Source organism: Pan troglodytes, chromosome 1 (genome assembly GCF_028858775.2).
Source record: "Pan troglodytes isolate AG18354 chromosome 1, NHGRI_mPanTro3-v2.0_pri, whole genome shotgun sequence".
In the NCBI taxonomy this organism is placed as follows: domain Eukaryota; kingdom Metazoa; phylum Chordata; class Mammalia; order Primates; family Hominidae; genus Pan; species Pan troglodytes.
The window spans coordinates 63,031,849-63,055,882 of NC_072398.2; the positions used below are offsets into that span (position 1 = coordinate 63,031,849).

Consider the following 24,034-nt stretch of genomic DNA (forward strand, 5'->3'; position numbering starts at 1 on the left):
TTCATATTATAATATATTTTAGCAGTTAATTACATTGTGGCATTTATTTATTTGCCTTTTAATTTGGGTATTCTTCTGATCTTTTAAAAAGTAATTTTCAGTACTTTACAGCAGGGGTCCCAATCCCTGAGCCATGGACTGGGACCAGCCTGTGGCCTATTAGGAACCAGGCTGCACAGAACATAACACAACCAACAAAACATTGGTGTTTTTATAAAAAGTAACCAATGATTCTGCTTTTCTAGAATAGTAGATGACGCAGATGCATCTTGGACATCTGAAGCAAATGAATTACCTGGAAGAATACGAATATTTCGGTTAGATTCTAAAGGAGTGCCATCCTTAAACCAGGTGATGGTAGCTGGAGGATATGAATAAGCTTCACAGACCAAAGATGTGGGGCTGTTAAGGATGACAGTGACATCTTCAGGGTTGCCATCACTACCTACACCAGCAATTGTAGGAGATACTGAAAAAGATGAAAATTTGTTGAGGAAATATATGTAGAAATTTGTATATTTGTGCATTTCTAAATTTCCATTATATTTGTATAATTTCATTCCCTAGCAGTTACAGAAAACAAATTATTATTATTATTATTATTATTTTACACAAAAGAGTGATCCCTCAAAAAACTCATAGGGTAATGGAGGAGATGACACATAAAAAGGAACCATAACACATAAAAAAACCACAATGTAGTAAGGGCAATAATGGGAATGCTGGTGCAAGGTAAATGGAGGTTTTTTGGAAATGAGTTAGCATTCAGTCCAGTTTGAGGTGTGTAGTGTGAAGGGTCTCATTAGAGAAGGCCTCTTAAAGGAAGAGGATTTAAAGTGAGCCTTAAACGATCAGTGGTAGTTAGCAGGTGAAAGCAGAGACTAGTAAGAGGGAACATGTTGGGAGCATGGTAGTATTAAATTGTAAGCAATGAGGGGCAAGCAGGGTATATCGGGAGGATGAACTCAAGTGGATCAATATTGGAAGCAAGGATAGCTGAGACAGGTACATTTGTTTTATAAAATATAACGAGGAACTGAACCAGAGCATTAAAGGAAGGTATAAAGTGGAAGGAGCAAGTAAAGAAAGATTTAGGGCATTACTGACAGGACTTGATTATGGAAACTGGGGGGCTAAAGGAAACTGAAGTCAAATATAACTTCCAGTTTGCTTGCTTGGGAACCTAAACTGCAGAGAAGCAACATAAAAATATAAAATGTAGAAAGATTTGCTCATTTAGGAAGGGAAAATAGTTTGTTCAATTCTGAATATCTTGTATTTTAAGTGCTTATGGGAATTTCAGGTGGAAATGCCCGACAAGCAATTCTATATAGGAATTCGAACCTTGCAAGAAAGATCTGGGTTACAGGTATACATTTTTAAGAGTTTCTTGTGTATAGAAGATAATTAAACATCTGGGAATGAATTGTATTACTTGAAGAGAATATGTAGAGTAACACAAGCAGTGAAGTAAGGACAGAACACTAGGGAACCCAGTGTTTAAGAGGTGGCTCAAGCTTCCATAAAGGGCAGAGAAAGGGAGCAAACAAAGATATGTGAGGATAACTGGGAAAGAGCATTGTGAAGGAAAAAAGAGATCAAAATGTACAAAACATTAAAATTGGGACTGCAAGATATTTGCTGGACCTAGAAAAAGGGAAGTGCTTGCCAGAGTAGTGTCAGACAGAGCCTGTTTTCAGTAGGACAGCAAGTATATATATCTGGGCATGGTTAAAATATGAAGTGGTGGAGACAGTAGACGGTGAAGCTGCAAGTAAGGCAGATGGTGGAAAGATACAGGGTCAAGGGTGTAAGTGCAAGGAGTAACTGAACAAGAAGGATAAGTTATCCTCTGAGAAAAGAAAGGGTAAAGGCACTGACTTTTGGCCGGGTAGATTGGAAGTTGCAAACACATGCACTTAAATAGCCTCTACTTTATGAAGTTGGTGGGAAAGGGCTTTGATTCAGATCTAGATCCCTCAGTCTTCAATGAATGAGTGAATGAATGAATGAACATATATATAATACCAGATACTGTATGTCAATTTATACACTTATACACTTATGACATTTATAAGTTTCAATTTATACACTTACACACAATACAATATTGACACTTATACAGTATCTGGTATTTTGATGTAATTTTTCTTGCACATATATCTCCCCTACTCAATTAGACTATCAGCTCCTTGAGGGCTGTGTTCAATATGAGAAGTTTCTATCTATGGTGGTATCTTTGTACTCCTTAAATGGTATAACCAATAACTATAAAAACAAACAACTATACAAATTTTCATACTCACATATAGGTCAGTTGATTTTAGTAGAATTATATGATATTAGGAATCTAATACAATAAATTTAGGGGGTAGAAATTTCAAAAAGTGAGCACAAGTTAAAAATCTATTTTAATGTCTTTCCTGAGACATAAGCCAGAACTGAACATACCAACAGACAGTTATTTCATCACTCTTAGTCCACAAAGACTATAATATGGCCAATTTCCAATAATGGCTAAGTCTCACAAAAAAAAGGATAGAATATCTCAGGTTGAGACCCAATCACTGTTTACCTGCTTCTCTTTGACCAATATATCTTTATCCTTTACTACTGATTAGTCTATCTTATTCAGAGTTGTGTCCCTAGCACAAAACACTGTGCCTAGAACATAGTAGGTATTCCATATGTCATAAATTAATTTATAAATTAATTCAGGAAAAATAGTAAACGTACACAAGCACTGGTCCTCCTTACATGATGAAATTCTACGACGGAAACATTACTTGAACAGAAAAAGAAAAGAAAATTTAGCCTACAGTCATGTCAGATTCTTTAAGATATGAAGAAAAGCCCACACCTACCAAATACATTAAGACTGAAGCTCCTGCTCTTGTCGCCAGCTGGACTGGAAGCCAAACATGTATATCTTCCAGTGTGTGGCACCTGGACATTGGTAATTTGAAGAAAACGGCCACCAGATATAATGTGATGGGCTTCATCTTCTTGGAGGGGCTGCCCATCTTTGTGCCATGTAATTTCTGGCACTGGATTCCCTGTAAAAATCCATTTCTGAGAGTCAGTTAATAATTACATGTATACAATGGATAAACTTTGAAAGAGGAGGTTTTCACTCATTTGCCTTCCTACATATCCCATGTCTAAAACACTGCAGTAATCATTCATTTAAAAATAACTATGCAAGCTAACTTATTTTATAATAATAATGGTTATGTTGACTTTAAAAATATGCATAGATTATAAATCATTTTCAAATGTAGGTTAGTGTTCATCTATAAGTAAAATGATTCTAAATTGACCTTCATGTTTAACTAAATAACTAAATTTATACTATTTTTTAGACTATTACAACTAAGTATTTTGATAGTACAGTTTTTAAATAATGCAGCATTCATTTTTATTAAAACTATTATTCATGAACAGCTTTGTATTCATATACTTTCTTTCTTTTTTTTTTTTGAGATGAAGTCTCACTCTGTCACCCAGGCTGGAGTGCAGTGGTGTGATCTCGGCTCACTGCAAGCTCTACCTCCCGGGTTCACTCCATTCTCCTGCCTCAGCCTCCCAAGTAGCTGGGACTACAGGTGCTTGCTACCACATCCGGCTAATTTTTTTGTATTTTTAGTAGAGACGGGGTTTCACCGTGTTAGCCAGGATGGTCTTGATCTCCTGACCTTGTGATCTGCCTGCCTCGGCCTCCCAAAGTGCTGGGATTACAGGCGTGAGCCACCGTAAATTTTACTGCCTGGCCTCGCAGAAAAATTTTCTAAAAGATTTTATATTTTTGACAAAAAGCTGTAAAAAAGCAAAACCTTTAATTAATTCAACATGCAGATATTTTGAGTCTATACCAGGATTCTATCATAGATAGATGGCAGAATATTGAACAGATCAATAGAGGTAAAAATATATTAATTATTCTTTAATATTTACAGCCTCTAGGAAGAGATCCTGTATTTTTATTTTCAAATGAGATCTATGTTAAATATTAAGTTTTAAATTATTCAAATACTTAAAAAAAATTTAAAACCATAAAAGCAAGTCATGTTAGGAAAGAGGGCTAGGATGATATACTAGCTTGAAGAGAGGATTTTATAAAATGTAGGTAATGCTTGTCTATGCAACTGTTGTAAATTACTATATTATTTCTAGAAAAAAATTATTAATAGGTTAATAGTATATATCACACTGTTTATATCTGCCTTTCTTAAAATAGAAACATTCCCCCCTCTGCTTATTTGAATTTATTGCTCACATAAGGCAGACAAACAATGAAATAAGAAACTCATTGAATCTTCCTTAAAACTCTGACTTTCCATAAAATGTTATGGGCCACTTTCATTCTTACTTTAAAACTGCAAGGCCATCTACAATAAAAAGACAGCCTTGAAAATATCCTCTTAGAGATGTGTTTATTTTGATTATATGCAAGAAATCAATTTACTGGTAAAGATGGTGAAACTGGTTTTAGAATTTTTATTTTTCCTACTCTATATTCCCTCTGTAATATTCAAACATGCTAACAAAAGGTAACAATATTGTTCTTGGAAATCCCCACTACAAAATAATGCCATTCTTTCACCAAAACTCCTATTTCTTTGAAATGAAATTTAAGAAAAAAAGGAAAAGAAAAGGAAGGCACAAACACAGGGAAGGAAACAAAAATTTAAAAAGGTAGGGCAAGATAAACATACATGTAAGTAGAAGCAGAATAATTTTTCAAAAGAGAATGATTTATTGAATTGAAAGAAAAGACTTCCTTCCTTCCTTCCTTCCTTCTCTCCCTCCGTCCCTCCCTCCCTCCCTTCCTTTCTCCCTCCCCACTCCCTCTTTCTTCCTTCTTTTCTTTTTGGTATTTCCTTTTTGTCTCCACAGAATTTGAAAGGTTTCCTCCTACATTTCTACCAGCTATACTGGACTAGAATTTAATTTCAAATGCCAATTATAGTAGCTGAACTTTTCCTCAACTGGTTAATATATAGTGGGACTCAATATCTACCCAAAGGAAAATAAGTCATAACAAAAAGATACCTGCATTAGTATGTTTACCGGAGCACTATTCATAATAGCAAAGATATGGAATCAACCTAAGTGTCCATTAACAGAGGTTGGATAATGAAAATGTGAGATATATATATATATATATATGCACACACACACACACACACACATTCCATGGAATACTACCTATCCATAAAAAGAATGAAATCATATCTTTTGCAGCAATATGAATGGAACCGGAGGCCTTTATCTTAAGTGAAATAACTCAGAAAGTCAAATATCGTATGTTCTAACTTATAAATGGGAGCTAAGTAATGTGTACAAATGGACATAGAGAGTGAAATAATAGACCTTGGGGACTAGGAAGGGTGGGAGGGTGGGAGAGGGACTGAGAGATGAGAAATTACCTAATAAGTAAAATGTACACTACTTGGGTAATGTTTACCATCACTGAGACTTCACCAGTACTCAATATATCCATGTAACAAAACTGTACTTGTACCCCCTAAATATATAAAAATTTTTTAAGATATATAGTGGAGGCAATGACTATCAGTGAGTGGGGGGAGCACCAAAAGTCTGAGAGCTGAGCCCATACCTGTCACTTCACAAGTCAGCGTAACACTCTGTTTCTCTTTCACCTTCACATCTTCCAATGTATTTTCACCCACAATATGAGGTGGTACTAAAAAAAAAACACAACAAAATAACAGCTCTTAACAGCAAAGCTGCTATTTTATAGATATTTATGTATGGTTTTATTAAGCTATAACCTCCAAAACAAATCCCCCAATCCACATTCATTATTTGATTGCTAGAATATCATAATATTATTTTGATCAAGTCTACTTTTAAAGTGATAAATCCAATTATAATGAATTTTATTGTAATGTAAATCATTAAGTCTGCATAAAAATGTCAACAAATCACCAAGAACATTTATTTGACTTTTATTTCTTCCACTATAACTCTAATATGTATTCACATTAAACAAGTCATTCAGCCTCTCAGAATATTGTTGAGCAATTGTGAATTAAAACAGGCATTTTAATTCCCCCAAACAATTGCCTGATTACCTCCAAACAATTCTAATATTGAATTCTTGCCAAGAGTCACAGTCCAGGGTCTAAATAACACAGGTATGAGATCAAGTGGTAAATAAATTTTAACTCTGCTTCCAGGATTTAAGGCAATTTAAGTTTCTTCTAGATATTGCAAACTATATAAGTACCTAATACTGAAAGCCCAAAGATTTTTCTTTCTTCACCAGCTGCATTCCTTACAACACAAGTATATTGGCCAGCATCTTCCACTGTGGTCTGCATCAGCCGTAGCATCCTGCCTCCTGCAGAAGCAAATCTTTTTAAGATGACTTAAAAAGAAAAATGAAACTTTATAAGCCATCCAAGTGATGCTCAATGTAGGTAAAAATTTAATCAGTATGCTTTAGAGGCCCTTAAAATGAATTTATGTTAAGCTTTTTAAAAAATCACATTTTAAACTTATATAAAACAAAATAGTTCAGAAAAATCTTCTAGTTCAATAGATAAAAAAATAAATATAATGTTAGGTGACAGCAAGCAAGAAATGTTGTTTCACAGAGAAGGTGATGTTTGAATATGATCTTAAAAGATAAGTATATTTTAACACGAGTTGAGAGATGCTGATTGAGTTTGGCTCTGTGTCCCCATCCAAACCTCATCTCGAATTGTAATCCCCATAATCCCCTGGTGAGGGACCTGGTGGGAGGTCAAGGGAGGGACCTGGTGGAGGTGACCTGATCATGGGAATGGTTTCCCACATGCTGTTCTCATGATAGTGAGTGAGTTGCCATAAGATCTGATGGTTTCATAAGCGTTTGACAGGTCTTCCTTCACATACTCTCTCTTCTGCCGCCTTGTGAAGAAGGTGCCTGCTTCCCCTTCTGCCATAATTTTAAGTTTCCTGAGGCCTCCCCAGACATGCAGAATGTAAGTCAATTAAACCTCTCTCCTTTATAAATTACCCAATCTCGAGTATTTCTTTACAGTAGTGTGAAAACAGACTAATACAGATGCTATTGTGAGTGGAGTATGAATGAAGAGATAGATAGAGGTAGAAAGTAGGTGTGAGAAGTGGTATCAAAAGCAGAGCAGGTGGAGAAAATGGTAAGAGATGAGGCTAGATGGAGTATGGCCAGATTGCATGGGCCCATGAATGCTATGCTAAGGAATTTAGATTTTATTGCACTCACTAAAGACTATGGAGTGTATAAACAAACGGGGCTTATGATCTGATTTGTGCTTAGAAAGACACCTGTGATCAGATGGTTAGGAAAAGAGTCCTAGTTTTCCATTGAACATGTAATATGGGAATATCAGAAAGACAACCAGCCCAGACACCCAGATTTGGGTGACATCAATATATTACCATTACTTTCAATGGCAAAAACCACAATTACTTTTGCACCAACCTAATATAAGGAAGATAGGAGAATGAAGACTACCAGCTTTCAATTAAGCTTCATGGAATCCTACATTACATAGAATGTTATGGGGTCACTTCATGCACTAGTGATACACTGCTTTTGCTTCTTTTTGTATTTTGAACATCTATGTAACATTTTGTTTGAAGAAATGTTCATCCAAGAAATGTATGTAGACTGAAAGTGAAACTCTAATCTACTGGGGGTGTAATTTGGAGGAGAACTCTATTTAAAGATAAAAGCAGAGGAGCCAACAAATGAGATGAAACAAAACCTGCAGAGAACTAAGAGACACTGAGAGAACAAAGTCCTGGGCACCATTTGAGGAGTAAGGTCCAACAAAAAAGTAGGTCATTTACTGGATTTTGTAATAATTTTCTAGCTGGTATATTTTTGCTTAGCACCCTGAATTTGAATTAAAAACAGTATAATGGTTAACATGAAATTTTCATGTAAATGTTCACCTGGGTCTGGTTTCCCAGGGGTATTCTATCTGTTTTCTGTTTATGTAAACACAAGCTGACATTGAACTTTTTCTATAAGCAACCTTCCCACCCTAAACCCACTGAAAGGTGAACTTAGTAGTATCTTATTTAGACAAACAAAGCTAATTACCTGAATTTAGCCTTTTTTTCCCAATTGAATTTAAGTAAACAGAAATTTTGTTTACTTAAAAAGTAAAAATGCTTTAAAAACTTATGTCAATTAGGGAAGGATTCAAGCGCTCACTGCCACTTCAGATTAGTGAGATCATAATACGATTCCAGTTGAGAGGTATTAAAGCAATACAACTTTTATGAATCACTGCTGGCTCTACAAACGTCAACCTCATAAGTTTCACGATTCTCCTTTTCTCTTTTTTCATGGACTTCTCGCTTAATCCAGTGAAAACCAAAAATGGGTTCTGACAGTAAATTATACTTATATGGAGACGTTTCCTGTACCTATTAAATTTTTATAACTGTTATCTGTTTCTGGCAGATAACTTCATAACAATGATAGGGTCTTCACCAAAGTACTGCTTTTAGAAAAGCTATGCTTAAATTCTCAGGAGGACTAATATTAATGAAATAGGCATGTACAGGAGACTGAAGACCAAGCAAGACATATGCCATTCATTTGATTCTCATTTATCTATTGCACAACACAACATGTTCAGACTGTAAAACTGAATAACTCCTTTGGCAGCACCACAAGGTGAAATACTTATCATGTGTTCACTCAGGGATCTCCAGCTGCTAGTCAGGCACAACAAAGATAAATAAAACCAAAACACCACTTCTGTAAATTTGTAACAAGCTAGAGCACATCACTTTAGCTTGCCTTTTTCACTTCCAGGAGCTCTGCTGCACTTACTATATTTAATAAGAGTCCCTACTTTCTTAGCAAGTGAACATTTTTTAAAAAGCCAGAAAGATGAATATAATTTCAAGCCAAGAAGATAATGTGTTTAGGCTTTGGTAACCACATTTTAATACAATCTTTGTCATTAGTATGTATTTCTTAAGATCAACAGAGACTGAGAGTCCTGTCAAAGTAAAAACATCATAGTAAGGACATAGGAAAGTTTCCCAGGACAGGGAGACCACAAACCTTTTACCAGGTTGTCTATGACAATAACAAGAAACAGGTGTTTGATGCTTACCATAGAAGCAAGTGCTGTGTTAACTGTTTTAGATATCTCATTTCATCCTTACAAAAACCCTGAGGCAAATACTATTATTATCACTTTACAAGTGATCAAACTGAAGTTAACAAAGTTAAGTAACTAGTCTGAGGTCATAAATATAGTGAGTATTATAGACAATAAATGTGGTTAATGGTAATGTACATTCTTCCTCAAGCTCCTATCAGTTATAAACCAAGATCGGGAAGAAACAGGGGGAACTTAGGTTTTTTAGACCTAATTCCAGCACTAGGAAAAAATCTTTTCTGAATATGCCTTCAGTAGTGGTAATGTAAACTTTGAGCACATTTAGGTGAAGGGAGCTTACTGCCACTTAAAGTAGCTCATCTTGATTTTAAGCAAGCTAAATAATCTTTTAAGTTGTTTATATTCAGACACAAATCTATCCCTAGAATCTTCCATATACTGACATTACTTTTAACCTCTGGAACTAGAAAAAAACAACATAATCCTTTCTACACCATGGCTCTTCAAATATTTAAATTTACTTTGGATTATATACCAAATACACCACAAGATTTATTTTTCCAGGTTAAATACAGACATATTAATCATTATGTGATAATTTCCCATCATAGTTATTTTCCTTTGCAAATACTGTCATTAAGCCTCTCTTCTTGTCTTTCTAATAAGTTCTGCTAAGTTTATAGTGCACACGATCTCTTGCTTTTCTTATTGGAGAAAATATAGTTTATTGATGTGGCAAAATATTACATTTGTTGTCTTGATAATCACATTGTATTAATGCATACTGAGAAACTAACACAAATCAGACATCTTTTCATATTAAGAGTTCTGAAGCTATACTTCACCATAAGTTCATCACTGGTTTGACCGTAAGTGCAAAGAGATCATAAACTAGCATAATCAGATAATTATATAGAGGGCCATCATGAGCCTTACTTAACCTTCATCTTGTTAGCTTTAACCCAAAAGCTCCAGCATGAGGTGTGTTTGAATTTTGATGCCTTCAATCACACATTAGGTATTTTTCTAAGTATCTAAGCTTTTTATTAACCAAAAACTTGGCAAGATTATCTTAGTCTGTAACCAAGTCATTACTAAAATGGGCCAAGTGCAGATTTCTGCAGCTTGCCTCTCTCTACGCTTATATTGATCCACAAATGACAAGCTATTTAGATTTTCCCACAAAATTATATGAGGAATATGACCAATATCTCTTGAAAATAAAGTCTTAGCTCACAGGAAACTACCCATTTTAGAAATGTAAACATCATTGAGATTAGTCAGGAATACATTGAAATATTAATATTTGGTTATAGAAGTATTTTATATACTAGGATTCACTGTAGAATTTGAATTCAATTTCAGCACTTCCTACAATTATTTTCAAATTGGTGGATGCTCACTGTAGCATGAATGCTTTGACATCTCCATGACTGACGTAATCAGCAAGTGCCAAGATTTGTTTTTTAAAGGGGTCTAGAGATATTTGGAGATTTCTCATTTTCATATAGTTTCTTACATCCTTTTAAATATTTTTTCTTAATATGATTAGTGAATATTACAGTAAGCAGTAGGTTAAAAAACAAAACAACAAAAACACTGAGCAATTTGAAATTAAGGAGAAATTGTAGCCATATGAAGCTAACAAGATTATAAGGCTACCAGAATTTCTAATACCTGAAAGAATCCTCACAGAATTGCTAAGGCTGACAGGCCACCCATCTTTGAACCAGGTTATGGAAGGCAGGGGAATTCCAGAAGCTTCACAAGTCAAAGATACTGAGTTCTTTTCTACCACACTAATATTTTCAGGTGACCTGTGGTTTCCTATGATGCTTGGAGGAGCTGTAAGACAAAATAAAACAAACAGGGAATGGAAATATTAGTTGCCTGATATACATTTGATATACCTGATGTTGTATAACAAACATCAAATCCTAAACAGTGTATGTTAACAAGACTTCCATTTTCTGATTAATAGTAAGCAAAATAAGCAATCACAACAACCAGCTGTGTGTGTGTGTCTGTGTGTGTGTGTGTGTGTGTGTGTGTGTGTGTGTGTGACATTCCTGGAAGTAAAAATGTCACTTCTTCCTCAATCTTAGCAGTAAATTATTTTCATATTGTTATTCCAATAGTGGTGAGTGATTTTGTATGAGTCACTCACCCCCTTTTTTTAAAATGCAATTTCAACTTTCATCTTAGATTAAGGGGATTCATGTGCAGGTTTGTTACATGGGTATATTCTGTGATGCTGAGGCTTGGAGTATGATTGATCCTGTCATGTAGGTGGTAAGCATAGAACCCAAGAGTTAGTTTTTGAACTCCTGCCTCCTTTTCTCCTTCCCCTTCAGTAGTCCCCAGTGTCTACTGTTGCCATCTTTATGTCTTTGAGTACCCAATGTTTAGTTCCCACTTATAAGTGAGAACATGAGGCATCTGATTTTCCATTCCTGCATTAATTCACTTATGATTACAGTCTCTAACTGCATTCATGTTGCTGCAAAGGACATGAGTTTTGGCTGTGTAGTATTCCGTGGTGCATATGTACCACATTTTCTTTATCCAATCCACCATTTATTAATCAGCACCTAGGCTGATTCTATGTCTTTGCTACTGTGAATATGAATCACTCATCTTTTCTTGCAAATTTGTAATATGGATTCATAACCTACTTATAGGAAAAGATTTCCTAAAAAATCAATCATCTAATTCTAAAAATTAAGAGTAATCCAACAAAAAGAACTTAAGATTAATTCATCTTCCCTTTTGTGTTGTGATTCCTATAGCTTTGGCACACATGTTGGCTGCAAACTGCAAGATATTAACACTGAGCTTCATGCATGTCTTAACTGAGTTGAAATTACAAGATTTGTGTCCATTAAATTTACCATTGTTTCTATAGCTATAAAAATTATAGTTCAAATTGTACACATCTAAGTCATTGTCCCTGTGTATGTGTATGTTTGGTCTATTCTTATTGACATTTATGACTTATTAATTAGAATTAGAATATTAAAGCTGACTTCAGTATAACTCATGCTCAACTGATGATGAGTCAGTAAATTCTAAGGAACTTACGTTTATACAAGCCCAGTTAAGTCAGCAAATTTGGAAAACATAAAAAACAGATTTTACTTGGGATAGCATTGGACCAAAAGCATTTGAAGACAACAATTTTCTACTTTACTGTGTGCTTTCCTTAAAGAATATCTAATATGTGCTTATTTCAGCAAGGTAAATAATGTGAGGTCAGGCATAGAAGGATAAATGATGAGACTGACCTGGGGAAAAGGTATATATGTTTAAAATGATGGGTTATAAATAAATGACTTTCAGTACTTGAGGCCTATATCTCCCATCCAGGATGCTAGATTACATTAGCCAGTGAATGGACATATTGAGCCTCTTTCTACTTACCATGGACACTTAAGTCATATTTTTTGTCAGTCATTCCTGCTACATTCACAGCAACACACACATAACGGCCTGTGTCAGATACATGAATGTTCTTCAGCTGAAGGATGTGACCTTCATCCAGTATTTCTACTCCCTTTGCCTTGATCAAGGGGCGGCCATCTTTCATCCAGGTCACTGTTGGTGGTGGAATACCCTGCACCTCACACTCCAAGGAGATACTCTTCCCTCGGGTCACAATAATTTCAGTAGGGTGGCTGCCACTGTTGGTTATGGTTGGTCTAACTGAGGGTTGGAGGAAGATAAAAAGAAACAAAAGAGGAAATGTTTGCTTCAAGTCTTACATAGGAATTTTCATCAGCCAAACTTAAATATATTTTGATGTTAAAATATAAATAACTAAAGAAAAGACCCAGGACTAACAGACATGATGTTATGCTGAGAGGCGGAATTCTTCTCCAATGTGTTAAGTGGGTTCATACCTAAAATGAAGCTATTGACACAGTAAGTAAAGATTGCTGTGTTCACTAACTTCCCACTTTTGAGAAGCTATACAAATATTTGAACTTATCACTTGTAGCCCTGCCTTACATAAGTCTTCCTAATACTCATTTAAAATAGATATAGTAGCCTAGCTTACAACCCAATGTCTGTTACTAACTCCTTTATCCCTTCTCCCTTTTACAATATGAGTTGGAAAAACTGAGATGGTTTCTCAGTCTTGTTGGAAAACTGGGGTAACCACATGAATGAATTTAGGTGTATAAAACCTACACAGAGGTCTGCTGGGGATTTTGGGGAAAATTTTTTGCTCTCCTAATAAAAGGGAAAGATACCAGCCCTTTCCCTTACTCTTGCCTTCCATGTGGAATTGATACCACAATAACAGCTACCATCTTGAGACGATGAAGGAGGGACCAGTAGAATGCCAGAGCTCCTATGCTGATACAATTAAGCTGCTGACCAACTCCAGTGACCAGTGCTAACCTCTACTTTCTCATTATGTGAGAACACAAACTTTTACTTGGTTAAGCCACTGACAACCAGTTATTCTGTTACTTGAAGCTGAATTCACGTGTCACTGATTCTAGGAACAAAAATTAGATCAATTCTAATACATATGTGTGTGGGAAGAAAAGTAGGCCAGTGTCAGTAATCCAATGTCCTAGTGCCAGTCCTACCACACACAAGCCACGCGACCTTGTTCAACCAACAAAACCTCTTGGAGCTTAAATTTCCACATACACAAAATGGAGGCGACAGTTTTGTCTTATATAACAGCTCATGTGAAGATTAAATGAGTATATAACTATCTTAAGCACTCTAAGATCTTATAGGAGTAAAATATTCTTTAAAATAAAATGTTTTTACATATTGTAAATATCCCCTATGTTAAAATGCTCCCCCTTCCCCCTCCACGTGTCCACTATCTGTCCCCAACACATTACAGCCACATTGATGTGTCTGTCATTGGTGAGCTAATGCAGAGTGGACAGCTGTAATGCCGAATAACAGCCAGAAGGAAGTAATTGCTCTCCAGTTATGTCAGCACAATTTAAATGTGTGTGTCATATGATAGTTACAACCATACCATTTTGAATGAACATTAAAGATATTTTTAAAAGTAAATGAGAAGGATGAAAAGATTTAAGAGAACATTTTGCCAAAGCCTGGCTAATCAACAACTTACTGTAAACTTGCAGATTGTATTCTTTCTTTGCAGTCCCAGCAACATTCGACGCCACACATGAATAGAGTGCTGCATCAGACTTTTCAGCAACTGAAATTTGTAATTGCCTGCCCCCAGATAAAATTCTAACTCGCCCCATGGAATCAGTCAGCACTGGAGAGCCTGCAAAGAAGTCCAAATGGCAGAATATGAGGCAGATTTGTAAAGCATTTTGTATACATTGCCAAGTATGATACTTGTTTACTCAGTTCAAGTATATAAAAGGCAAATGACACTGTAAAATAATCCTGCCCTAGTGCGTAAAATGAAGGAGCGTAATATTTAAATGAACTGAAAATTTAAATGATCTTTCTGCCACTTAGTGGGCTTAAGGAGTTGTTGATAAATTGAAAATCTGGTCAAACACAGAATTCAGTCTTAATGTACATTGAAAACTGTCACAAACAGAAAAATGTTACTTTTTAATATCAACTTTTATTTTATATTCAGGAGGCACAAGTGCAGGTTTATTACGTAGATCTATTGTGTGATGCTGAGGTTTGGGGTATGACTGAACCAATCACCCAGGAAGTTTAAAACTCATTTTAAAGAAGAAAATATAGTTTCTGAATGATGGATTCTCGATGTTTATAGCTGCCCTATAATGTATTTGAGTAAAAAATAATCAATTAATGCAGAAAATTATTTTTTTCCAGGGAGGAGTTAAGAGTCTTAAAAATAAAAAATTTCAGCTGGGAAGTGTAGAAGTATCACATGTTGCACATTTAATATAAAGCAATTTTGCTGTCTAGCATTTAGTATGCAAACCCCAGGAAAATTTGTTTATAATCTAACACATTTATCAAACAAAATCAATATCCATCTTATATTTTCTTTAATTTTATAAATTTCAAGGATGAAAACTGACCTTTCTTCTTCCAAATGAGATTTGGGGGTGGAATACCACTTGATTCACACAACAGACTAATGAGATTCCCTTCAATGACTGTAAGTTGAGTAAGTTCATCAGAACCACCAATATTTGGGGGGACTAGAAAAAAATAAAAATATGATTTTTCCACTCATTTCATATAGAATTCTCCTAACAGTTTACATGTAAGATAAAAGGCTTCTACTCAAATGACATAAGGAAGAAATTGTCATATGAGGTTGACATCAACATCAAATTAAAAATCACCTGTAAGATGTAGCATAAATAGCTAATAGCAGACTTCCCATGTAAACAGATATAAATTTATCAAAATATTCAGAATGGCATAAAAAGAAGCTACTTTATTATAACTTATAAAATATATTAGCTCATATAGCTATTAGAAAAATGTATATTTGATGCAAGATATTTAGACACCTTGCATCAAAAAGCTAAAGTACCTACCAAGTTTAAACTTAGCCCAGTCACTGTTGCCTAGCTAGCTTTGATATCTCAAATAGTGAACAGAACTGGAAACATAAGGCATACAACATATACTAAAGAACAGAGGCAAGGGGTTTCATCTAAACAAAGGACATACTGCATATTTCAGATTGCACAGTCTGCTTCTCTACTGGCCTACAGCTTCTCTCTGGAACCTTCAAAGTGAATACTGACTACCCATGATTTTCTCAAAGGCGCTGGAGTCTGCAGATGCTGGCTGAACTCTCCTTAAGGACACTTCCTTGGCTGCAGGACTGTCAGCTGGTAGACGGCTTGTTCTTCCAAGATCCTGAGAGTTGAGGAGTGGGAGAATCCTCCTCCACCCCTAGTGTGGCTTCCAGTCATTGTTCAACCATCCCATGTAAAAGCCTCTATTCCTTTGAGGCTCATATAACCAATTTATTTCTCTCTCTCTCTCTCTCTCTCTTTTTTTACCATCTGTAAGCCTGTCATTCTTCCTTTATTCACTGAAGAGTTTGATATGTGTTCTTACACTTTTCATACTAAGCCCTGCCATCATTCTGTATGAACCCAGCATCCACATGTATAACCAGTCTAAATACTCTGTCTACTCAGTTATTGATCTACCCATCCCATTTTCCATCAGAAGCCATACCATAGGCCTTCCCATCATCTAGAACATTTCTCCTGTAAGTTTATAAGTTTAGGCCTCTGACAACTTCTCTGTTCTTTTTGCTCTCACTTAATTATTCCCAATTCTCAAGTCAATTCCCATTGACTTAATTGAATCTCAAGTGCTTTCACTTCTCAGAAGTCCCCCTATCCAGCTGCCTATTCTTCTGTTTACTGACTTCTCTACTCAGCTTAGATTTCATAATCAATATTTGTCAATATTCTCAACTACCTTATACCTTTTGCCTTCTTATTTGTCAATACCCTTACTCTGGATGGGTCCTACAGTTTACTCTGTTTGTCACTGATACCACAAACTGAAAGTTCCAGAAGAAAATGACACAATTACATAGATTGCCACTACTATAAATTTATGATCTCCATTCTAAACTCTACCCTTCTCTACCCCCATGGCTTCCATTAATACAAATACTTGAAAAGCTATATCTGTAATGGAGACCCTCTCTGAGGTCTAGACTTTAATATCCAACTAACTACTTAACATCTAAAGTTGGTTGCCTTAGAAGCATTGTCAAACTTGACTTGTCCAAAACTGAACTCAACCCTCTTTGTTCCTTCTCCGAGGGAAGGACACAGACATCCCTCCTTTACCCTTCTTGTTTCCACACCTCTTAATCTAATCAACTTAATCATGTTGATTCAACTTATTAAATATGTCTGCTTTCTTCTAAAATACAGACCTGAGCATCCGGTCCTTCTTTAAATCCCTTTAGTTTATTCTATCACCTTTAGAATCAAATCTATACTTTTTAAATTGATTTAAGAGGCCTTCTTCAATATGCCTATTTTTACCTTTTTATCTACCATCTCCTCTCTCTCCTTGCATCACACTAGGCTCCAGAGTGAATGATATTAAGCTCATTGAATACAGACAGTGTTCTCCAGGGCTTTGCATTGCTTTTACCCTCTTCACAGAGTTAATGCCTATTCATCCTTAAGGGCTCAGTTAAACGTGTCTCATATGCTTTTCTACATAACCACCTATGATAGCTCTTAGGAGGTTTAATTTTAATTTTGACTATTTAAAGATATTTCTCCACCAGCCAACTATAAGTTCTGTGAGAACAACATCATTGTCTTTCTCACTAATTGCTCTATGTCCACACATGGCATAGCGCCTAGAAGATGGAAGCATAATGTAAGTATTTTTTAAGTCAATCTATCTTTGATGTCTCAACTTTTTCCCTTATCATTCATTCTTATATCTACTGCATTCTGCTTTCCACTATTACACTGCTTTTCTTTAAGAGGTACTGGTCTGCATATTTGTAAAGTATGTTTTTTAGTTTATGACTAATTTGACTTTTCTGCAATATGTAATATTACTCATTCACCCATCCATTCATCCATATCAAACTTACTCATTGTTTTCTTCTGAGAACAACACTGTCGTTAGTTTCCATGGCACATTTTTTTTACTGGGTTTTCCTCTGACCTCTTAGGCTCTTCCTTCTCAGTTTCTTATCTAGAGTCTCTTTTACTAGCTCTCTTCTTATATGGTACACCTGAGAGCCATCCTATCGCGTACTCTTCTGTATACATTCCTTTTACCTTCTCCAAGTGATTTCATTGCAACCTTATGTTTTTAACTCTTATTTCACCTAAATGATAAGCTTGTATTTCTGGTTGCAGGGAGGACAGCTTCACATAGTCCACAGGTACCTCAAATATTGCATATGAAAAAGGAATTCTTCACCTCAGTTTCTAATTGATCATCACTCCTAATTTTTCTTTTTTCTCTCTTTTTTTTCTCATCTTTACTTGATAACACTTAGCCTAGTGTCTTGTCCATATTGGGAACTAGATATAAATATTAAATAAATTATTAAATAAATGAACTAGATATAAATAATAAATATTTTTCCCATCTGAAAGAAATGAGGACGGAAGGGAAGGGAAAGTGGAGAGGGAAAATGGGTGAAAAGAGGCAGGAACAGAAGTTAATGACATATAAGTAGTATGTAATGAATATAAATTTACCATATAGTAACTTTTACTATTTAATAGTAAATTTTTACAGGGTGTATAATAGCATTTCTCATAACCTGCCTGAAGGATTTTTAAAAAATGATAGTCATTTATTAATAAGTCATTTTCTACATCAGTGCATGCTTTCAAAATTTTAAAAAGTATTTGTTCTCCATTGGAACAAAGTTATTTCATCTAGTTTTATTTTTATTTAAAAATATGTGAATAAACTATAAATCATAGGTAAATTCAGCTTATAATCTCAATAATTAAAAAGTTTAAACAAATACAATCAAAATGAAGAGGGCTTATTAAGTTATAAGTTTTTTAAAGTATGTAAATTACAGGTGAATGTACTGGAAATAGGAATGCTTTTCAGCTGATAGCCACAGCTGAGGCAAAAGTTGTGACTATAAGAATTATCTTAATTAGTAACAAATGGTAAAATTTCAACTGAGTATAACTTTTCTCCCTGGTTATTATAGTAATCCCATCTCCCACCACATGCGTGAATAAGTTATAAATGAGTTTTTTAAAGTATGTGAAATACAGGTGAGTATACTGGAAATGGGAATGCTTTTTAGCTGATAGCCACAGCTGAGACTCAAGTTGTGACTATTTATGAGAATTACCTTAATTAGTAACAAATGGTAAAATTTCAACTTAGAATAGCTTTTCTCCCTGATTATCATAGTAATCCTATCTCCCACCACGCAAGCGCCCATGTTCTTTCTCTCACATACACACACACAGTTCACATATATAATTTGGCCTTTTGGCTTATTTTCTTTCCATTGACGAACCCACCAGTAGTTACTAGAGAAGGCCCAATCATTACGAGATGCTGGCTGTGGAAGACAAAGGGCACATTATTACTCAGGCAGATGAGGAGAATCCTTCAACATCTAAGTTACAAGAAAGTTCATCTAGAGTTACTCTCAAAGTAGTTATATGAACTGATACCCAGGACAGTTCAGCACCATGTAAATGTACTAATTGTTGTTCATCTACCTATTATAATCAGTTTTAGTTACATGGATGAATGTCATTTTAAGTGACACAAAAACCACAGCTGCATTATTTGCTTTCAAGAGCTGATTACACTTACCCCAAATGTTGACATTATAGTTTTTTTCAGTTTTTCCAGCAACATTTGTTGCTTCACAAGTGTAACGACCAGTGTCTTGAACCTGAGCATCTTCAATCTGAAAACAAAATCATCCTTTGAAATCACACTTTCTATTTCACTTGGGTTTTTTTAATTAATACTATTTGTGATCTATTTCTTATTTTTATTCTGAAGATTCACATCCATATAAAAAATAGACAAAATAGCAATATAAATGGCTATATACCCATCACCCAGTTTCAACACAACAAGATTCAACCATTTTCATCTATGCCATACCTTATTTTAATCTGGTTTATATTAGGGGTTGAGGGTCTAGAACAGTCTTTTAAATACAATTCAGAAAAAAATAACGAAAAGGTACAAGTTCTGATAAAGTCATTTAAGACTTTAAAATATGAAATCCTTATACATCTAGGAAACTGTCCAGTAAAATAACAGCCTTATTCTTGAGACCAATAATATTACATATATCTTTCTCCCGTGCTAGGTTTGTAAGCTTCTTTAAGCTAAGTATTATATTACATTAGCCTCATTCTTCTAGTACCCAGTTTGGTGCTTGGCAGATGAATTAGTATCAGTAAATATTTTTCATGTATTTATGTACAACTTGCATCAATGCTGATTCATCCATTGACCATCTGCAGTTATTACAACCCTTGTGCTAGGTACTGTAGGTAGGAGATATAAAGAGATATAATGTCACATATGGTTTCTGATTTAAGTTTGCAATCCAGTTGAGAATATAAAGGATGTGAACATAAAAAAGAATTTAATAAATAATATTTAAGTAATAACACAAGATAATACAAAAGATATAACAAGCAGTATGGGACTTATTGCCAACTAAGTTTGCAATCAATAATTTCTAAAACATTCAATGATCACTGAAGTTAGAGTGATCATTTGAAGCACTTAGCTTAGCAGGGGTACATAGAAGCCAGTCAATAAACACTTATTAATCAATTGGTGTGAACAATAGAGCTGGAATTAGCTAAAAGCACACATGGAGAACCAAAGAATATTAGGCTTGAAAGAGGACATAAAATCCAACCTTCTCATTTTACAGATAAGGAAACTCAATCAATTAAAAGATCTTTGCTCAGAGTCACAAATTCGTGGCAGGCTCACTCAGATCTAGGGTTCCAAGTTCTTAAAGTCAGTATGCACAGGCCTGCATGTCTCATAGAAAGAGTTGGGGAGGGAATAATAGAGAGGAGGGATTAATATTTATTGAGCACCTAGTGTGTACCAGGCAAAACAAAATGGTAAGATTCTATTACTTGATTTTGTTAGAGATGTGTGTGAATGGTAGTACATAGGTAAGATACTTTTAACTGACTAATTAGGATTGCGTTCCATAAAAGTTTTCATTCCTCTGATCTTCTCCCTAAACCCCTCAACGTGACGAACTTCTGTACTCACTGAGATTTGCATTCATGCAATTGTATCCCTCTGTCATTTGGTCAGAGTTAAGGTTTGAGAACTTTACCAGATGCTTTCTAGAATGCTGGGCTCTGCCCCTGAGAATAGGCAATGCCTTTTCTTCTTCTTCTTCTTCTTTTTTCATGTGTAGTTCAATTAGCTCATCCCTCTTTCATTCAGCAGTGATTCTGGTCTTTTCTTTCTCACCCAGCTCCATTATTATAGAATCATAATTCCTAAGATCTCCATCCTTTGCCCATAACATACTCCTTCATGCTCCCTTTCACTCACACCCATGCTTCTGTCTTCCTTGGGTAAGCTGCCCAGCTTACTGCCTGTCATCTATTTCTCAAGACTCTCTTTGTTTATCAGTAATAAACATTCCTTTAGCAAGAGGCTATGTGGTGGTTAGTAGCATGGGTTCTGAAGCCATAGTCCCGGTGTTCTAATCCAATTTCTGTCTTTCAGTAACTGTGGGCAGATTACTTACCTGATCTTTTGATTTCTCCGTTGGGTTATTATGAGAGTGTTATAAACATTCGGCGGTCTTCTGTCCTCCTGAATCCGAATTCCTTAGGATGACTTTCAATGTCACACTGTATTTCATTCAAATCAACCTTTTCAACATTATTTCCAAACATTCACTTTGTTAAATTATCTGTTCCAGCCAAACTAGCTGACTTGCTTCCCTTGCTTTTTATCTCATCTACCGTTAAAACACTAGTCTTTCAACACTAATCCTGGCAACCAGAACCTCGCCTTTTGCCACCCCCCAAAATGTGTTATCTGTACCATCCAGTTGGTAATTGACTCAGACTTACAGTACTCATTGCATTTTTCAACTAAATTGTTAATTTGTTATGTATTTACATGAGACTGGAAGACATCAAGGACATGAAGAGTGTCATGCTCTTTTGCATTTTTTTTTGTTGTTTGAGACAGTCTTGCTCTGTCACCCAGGCTGGAGTGCAGTGGTGTGATCTTGGCTCACTGCAACCTCCACCTCCCGGGTTCAGGCAGTTCTCTTTCCTCAGTCTCCCAAGTAGCTGGGATTACCGGTGCATGTCACCACGTCAGGCTAATTTTTGTGTTTTTAGTAGAGACAGGGTTTCACCATGTTGGCTGGGCTGGTCTCGAACTCCTGACCTCAAGTGGTCCGCCCACCTTGGCCTCCCAAAGTGTTGGGATCACAGGTGTGAGTCACCATGACTTTTTTGCATCTTTGTCCAGAGCACCTAAAATGGTCACTTGGTGATTGGCTGGAAGACTGAAGGTGAGGCACACCTTGGATTATTTCTATGATATTTTCCTGTAAGCATTTTTTTGGGATCATTTCTGGATACGGATGACAAATACTTAAATCTCACTAAACAAAAAATTTTAAAATATTACAAACCTCATCAATAAAAGGGTTCCTAGAATTTTGTAAGAGAAAATTAGTCCAACACTTATAAAAGACAGTCACGCTAAATAGGGTAATACCAAAACCATGAACTTAACATAAGGTAAAATAAATGAGTCCATATCCTTACCTTTAACACACTTCCATTTTCAGATATACTGAGGCCTGGTTTCTTCAGCAAGGGGTGGCCGTCTTTTAACCAAGTAAGAGTAGGTGGGGGAATAGCATCACTTTGACATAGTAATTCCACAGCTTGGCTAATGAGGACAGAGACATTCTGTTCTTCTCCCATAATATTTGGCGGAACTACATGAAAGATGGGTTTTCTTTCAGGATAAAACAGGCCAGCACACTGTTTACATTCATCAATTATCAGGACATATACTGAATACCTTTATTGGTTCTTTTGAAGATATAGGATCACAATCATTCTAACATACCCTCTTTGCATCACTTGGTTCAAGTCCTAATAAATCACTAATTAATGTATTCTCGTTGAAAAATATTTCTCACTAACTTCTTATTTAAAAAACTTTTAGAACGGGAAGTTCTCATCAAGTGCCCAATTAAGAAACTTCTAGAACTAGATGTTACTGCTTACGGTTTTCAAGATAACAAATCACTCATGAAATATTTTAGAAACAATAATAAGCTAAGAGTGAATACGCATTCAATATTTATTTGTAATTTTTGCAAAAGAAATAAATGTCATAGTCACAGAGGCAACATTAAAAAATAGTTGGAGAATATCATAGAGCTCATCCAGTCCCATCTCGCAGCGTGCAAAACATAAAATTGGTGTCAGATAATACCTTGTGCAAAATAATATGACTAATTGATTGTAAAGCTAGGAACCTTCTGACTTGCAGTTTAGTGTTCATTTTGGTTTTCCATGATGCTTTGTCAACTTTCTAAAGAACAAATCAATTCAATGACCAGCTGTACAACGTACTCACAATTACATAAGAAGAGGAATGAGTAGAAATTTTAATGAGATTAAAATTAGGATTCCCTGGCTATATAAGGCTTGTTAGATGCTGAAATGTGTTTTCTGAAAAGTTTAAGGAATCTCTTTCCCTTGGGTGTATTAAAGAATAGAGTAAACAATCATTTATCTTAGATGGTTTAGGTACAGTCCTGCCAAGAATGAGAGGGTGGGCTCCATAACTTCTCAAGGACTCTTTCAGGCCTGTATGTATAATAATTCAGAAACACAAACTAATGATGAAATTGAGCCTGTTACACTCCAATAAAGCACAGAGGGGAATTTCCTTGGCCATTTTTCACGAAACCCCATCACTATGCAGGGCTGTAGAAATTTTGCCATATTTGTAGCATTTTTTTAGTTACAAGAAAAGGTTAAGTTGTACTAAAATGTTCTGGTAGAAACAAGATTTTTGTGGTAAAAATATTATTATAGTCTATCAGCCATTGTTTCAGGCTTGATACTCCACCAGCATGTGGCAAGATAATGAAGGCAACAGACTTTGACTACAGTAGTAGTATTGTGCCTCCGTAACCATGAGGTTTCTCTGTTACCATGTCTGCTACAGAGGGAAAGGGTATGAACCAAAGAGCACTTTCATGCACTGTTTTGGGGTGCAGGACTTATGTTAAACTCAAAGAAATTGATGCTAAAGGAAGAAACACACTGCACAATGGCTGAGATTGACCAATGGAGCATTTGTGCAGAGATTCATGATGTTCCTTCGTTCCTTCTGCTAAATTTAGTAGTACACACAGACAGCTGGCTCTCGATAAGGTTAAAGTAATCTGTGAGAAACAGAAAACACTG

The 24,034-nt window shown here is 35.5% G+C and overlaps 1 protein-coding gene across 9 annotated transcripts in view; it reads right to left on the bottom strand.

The window, feature by feature from the left end:
* Window positions 1–24,034, bottom strand: part of HMCN1 (hemicentin 1) — a 514,108-nt gene that overhangs the window by 124,231 nt on the left and 365,843 nt on the right. For all 9 annotated transcript variants that reach the window (XM_063794515.1, XM_054673722.2, XM_514061.8 and 6 more), the window contains 10 exons: window positions 22,370–22,545; window positions 19,392–19,488; window positions 15,155–15,277; window positions 14,248–14,409; window positions 12,561–12,842; window positions 10,818–10,985; window positions 6,254–6,367; window positions 5,621–5,707; window positions 2,865–3,056; window positions 296–469 (listed from right to left, as the gene is read on the bottom strand). In XM_063794515.1, coding sequence (XP_063650585.1) covers window positions 296–469; window positions 2,865–3,056; window positions 5,621–5,707; window positions 6,254–6,367; window positions 10,818–10,985; window positions 12,561–12,842; window positions 14,248–14,409; window positions 15,155–15,277; window positions 19,392–19,488; window positions 22,370–22,545 — 1,575 coding nt within the window. The remainder of the gene's footprint in view (window positions 1–295; window positions 470–2,864; window positions 3,057–5,620; window positions 5,708–6,253; window positions 6,368–10,817; window positions 10,986–12,560; window positions 12,843–14,247; window positions 14,410–15,154; window positions 15,278–19,391; window positions 19,489–22,369; window positions 22,546–24,034) is intronic.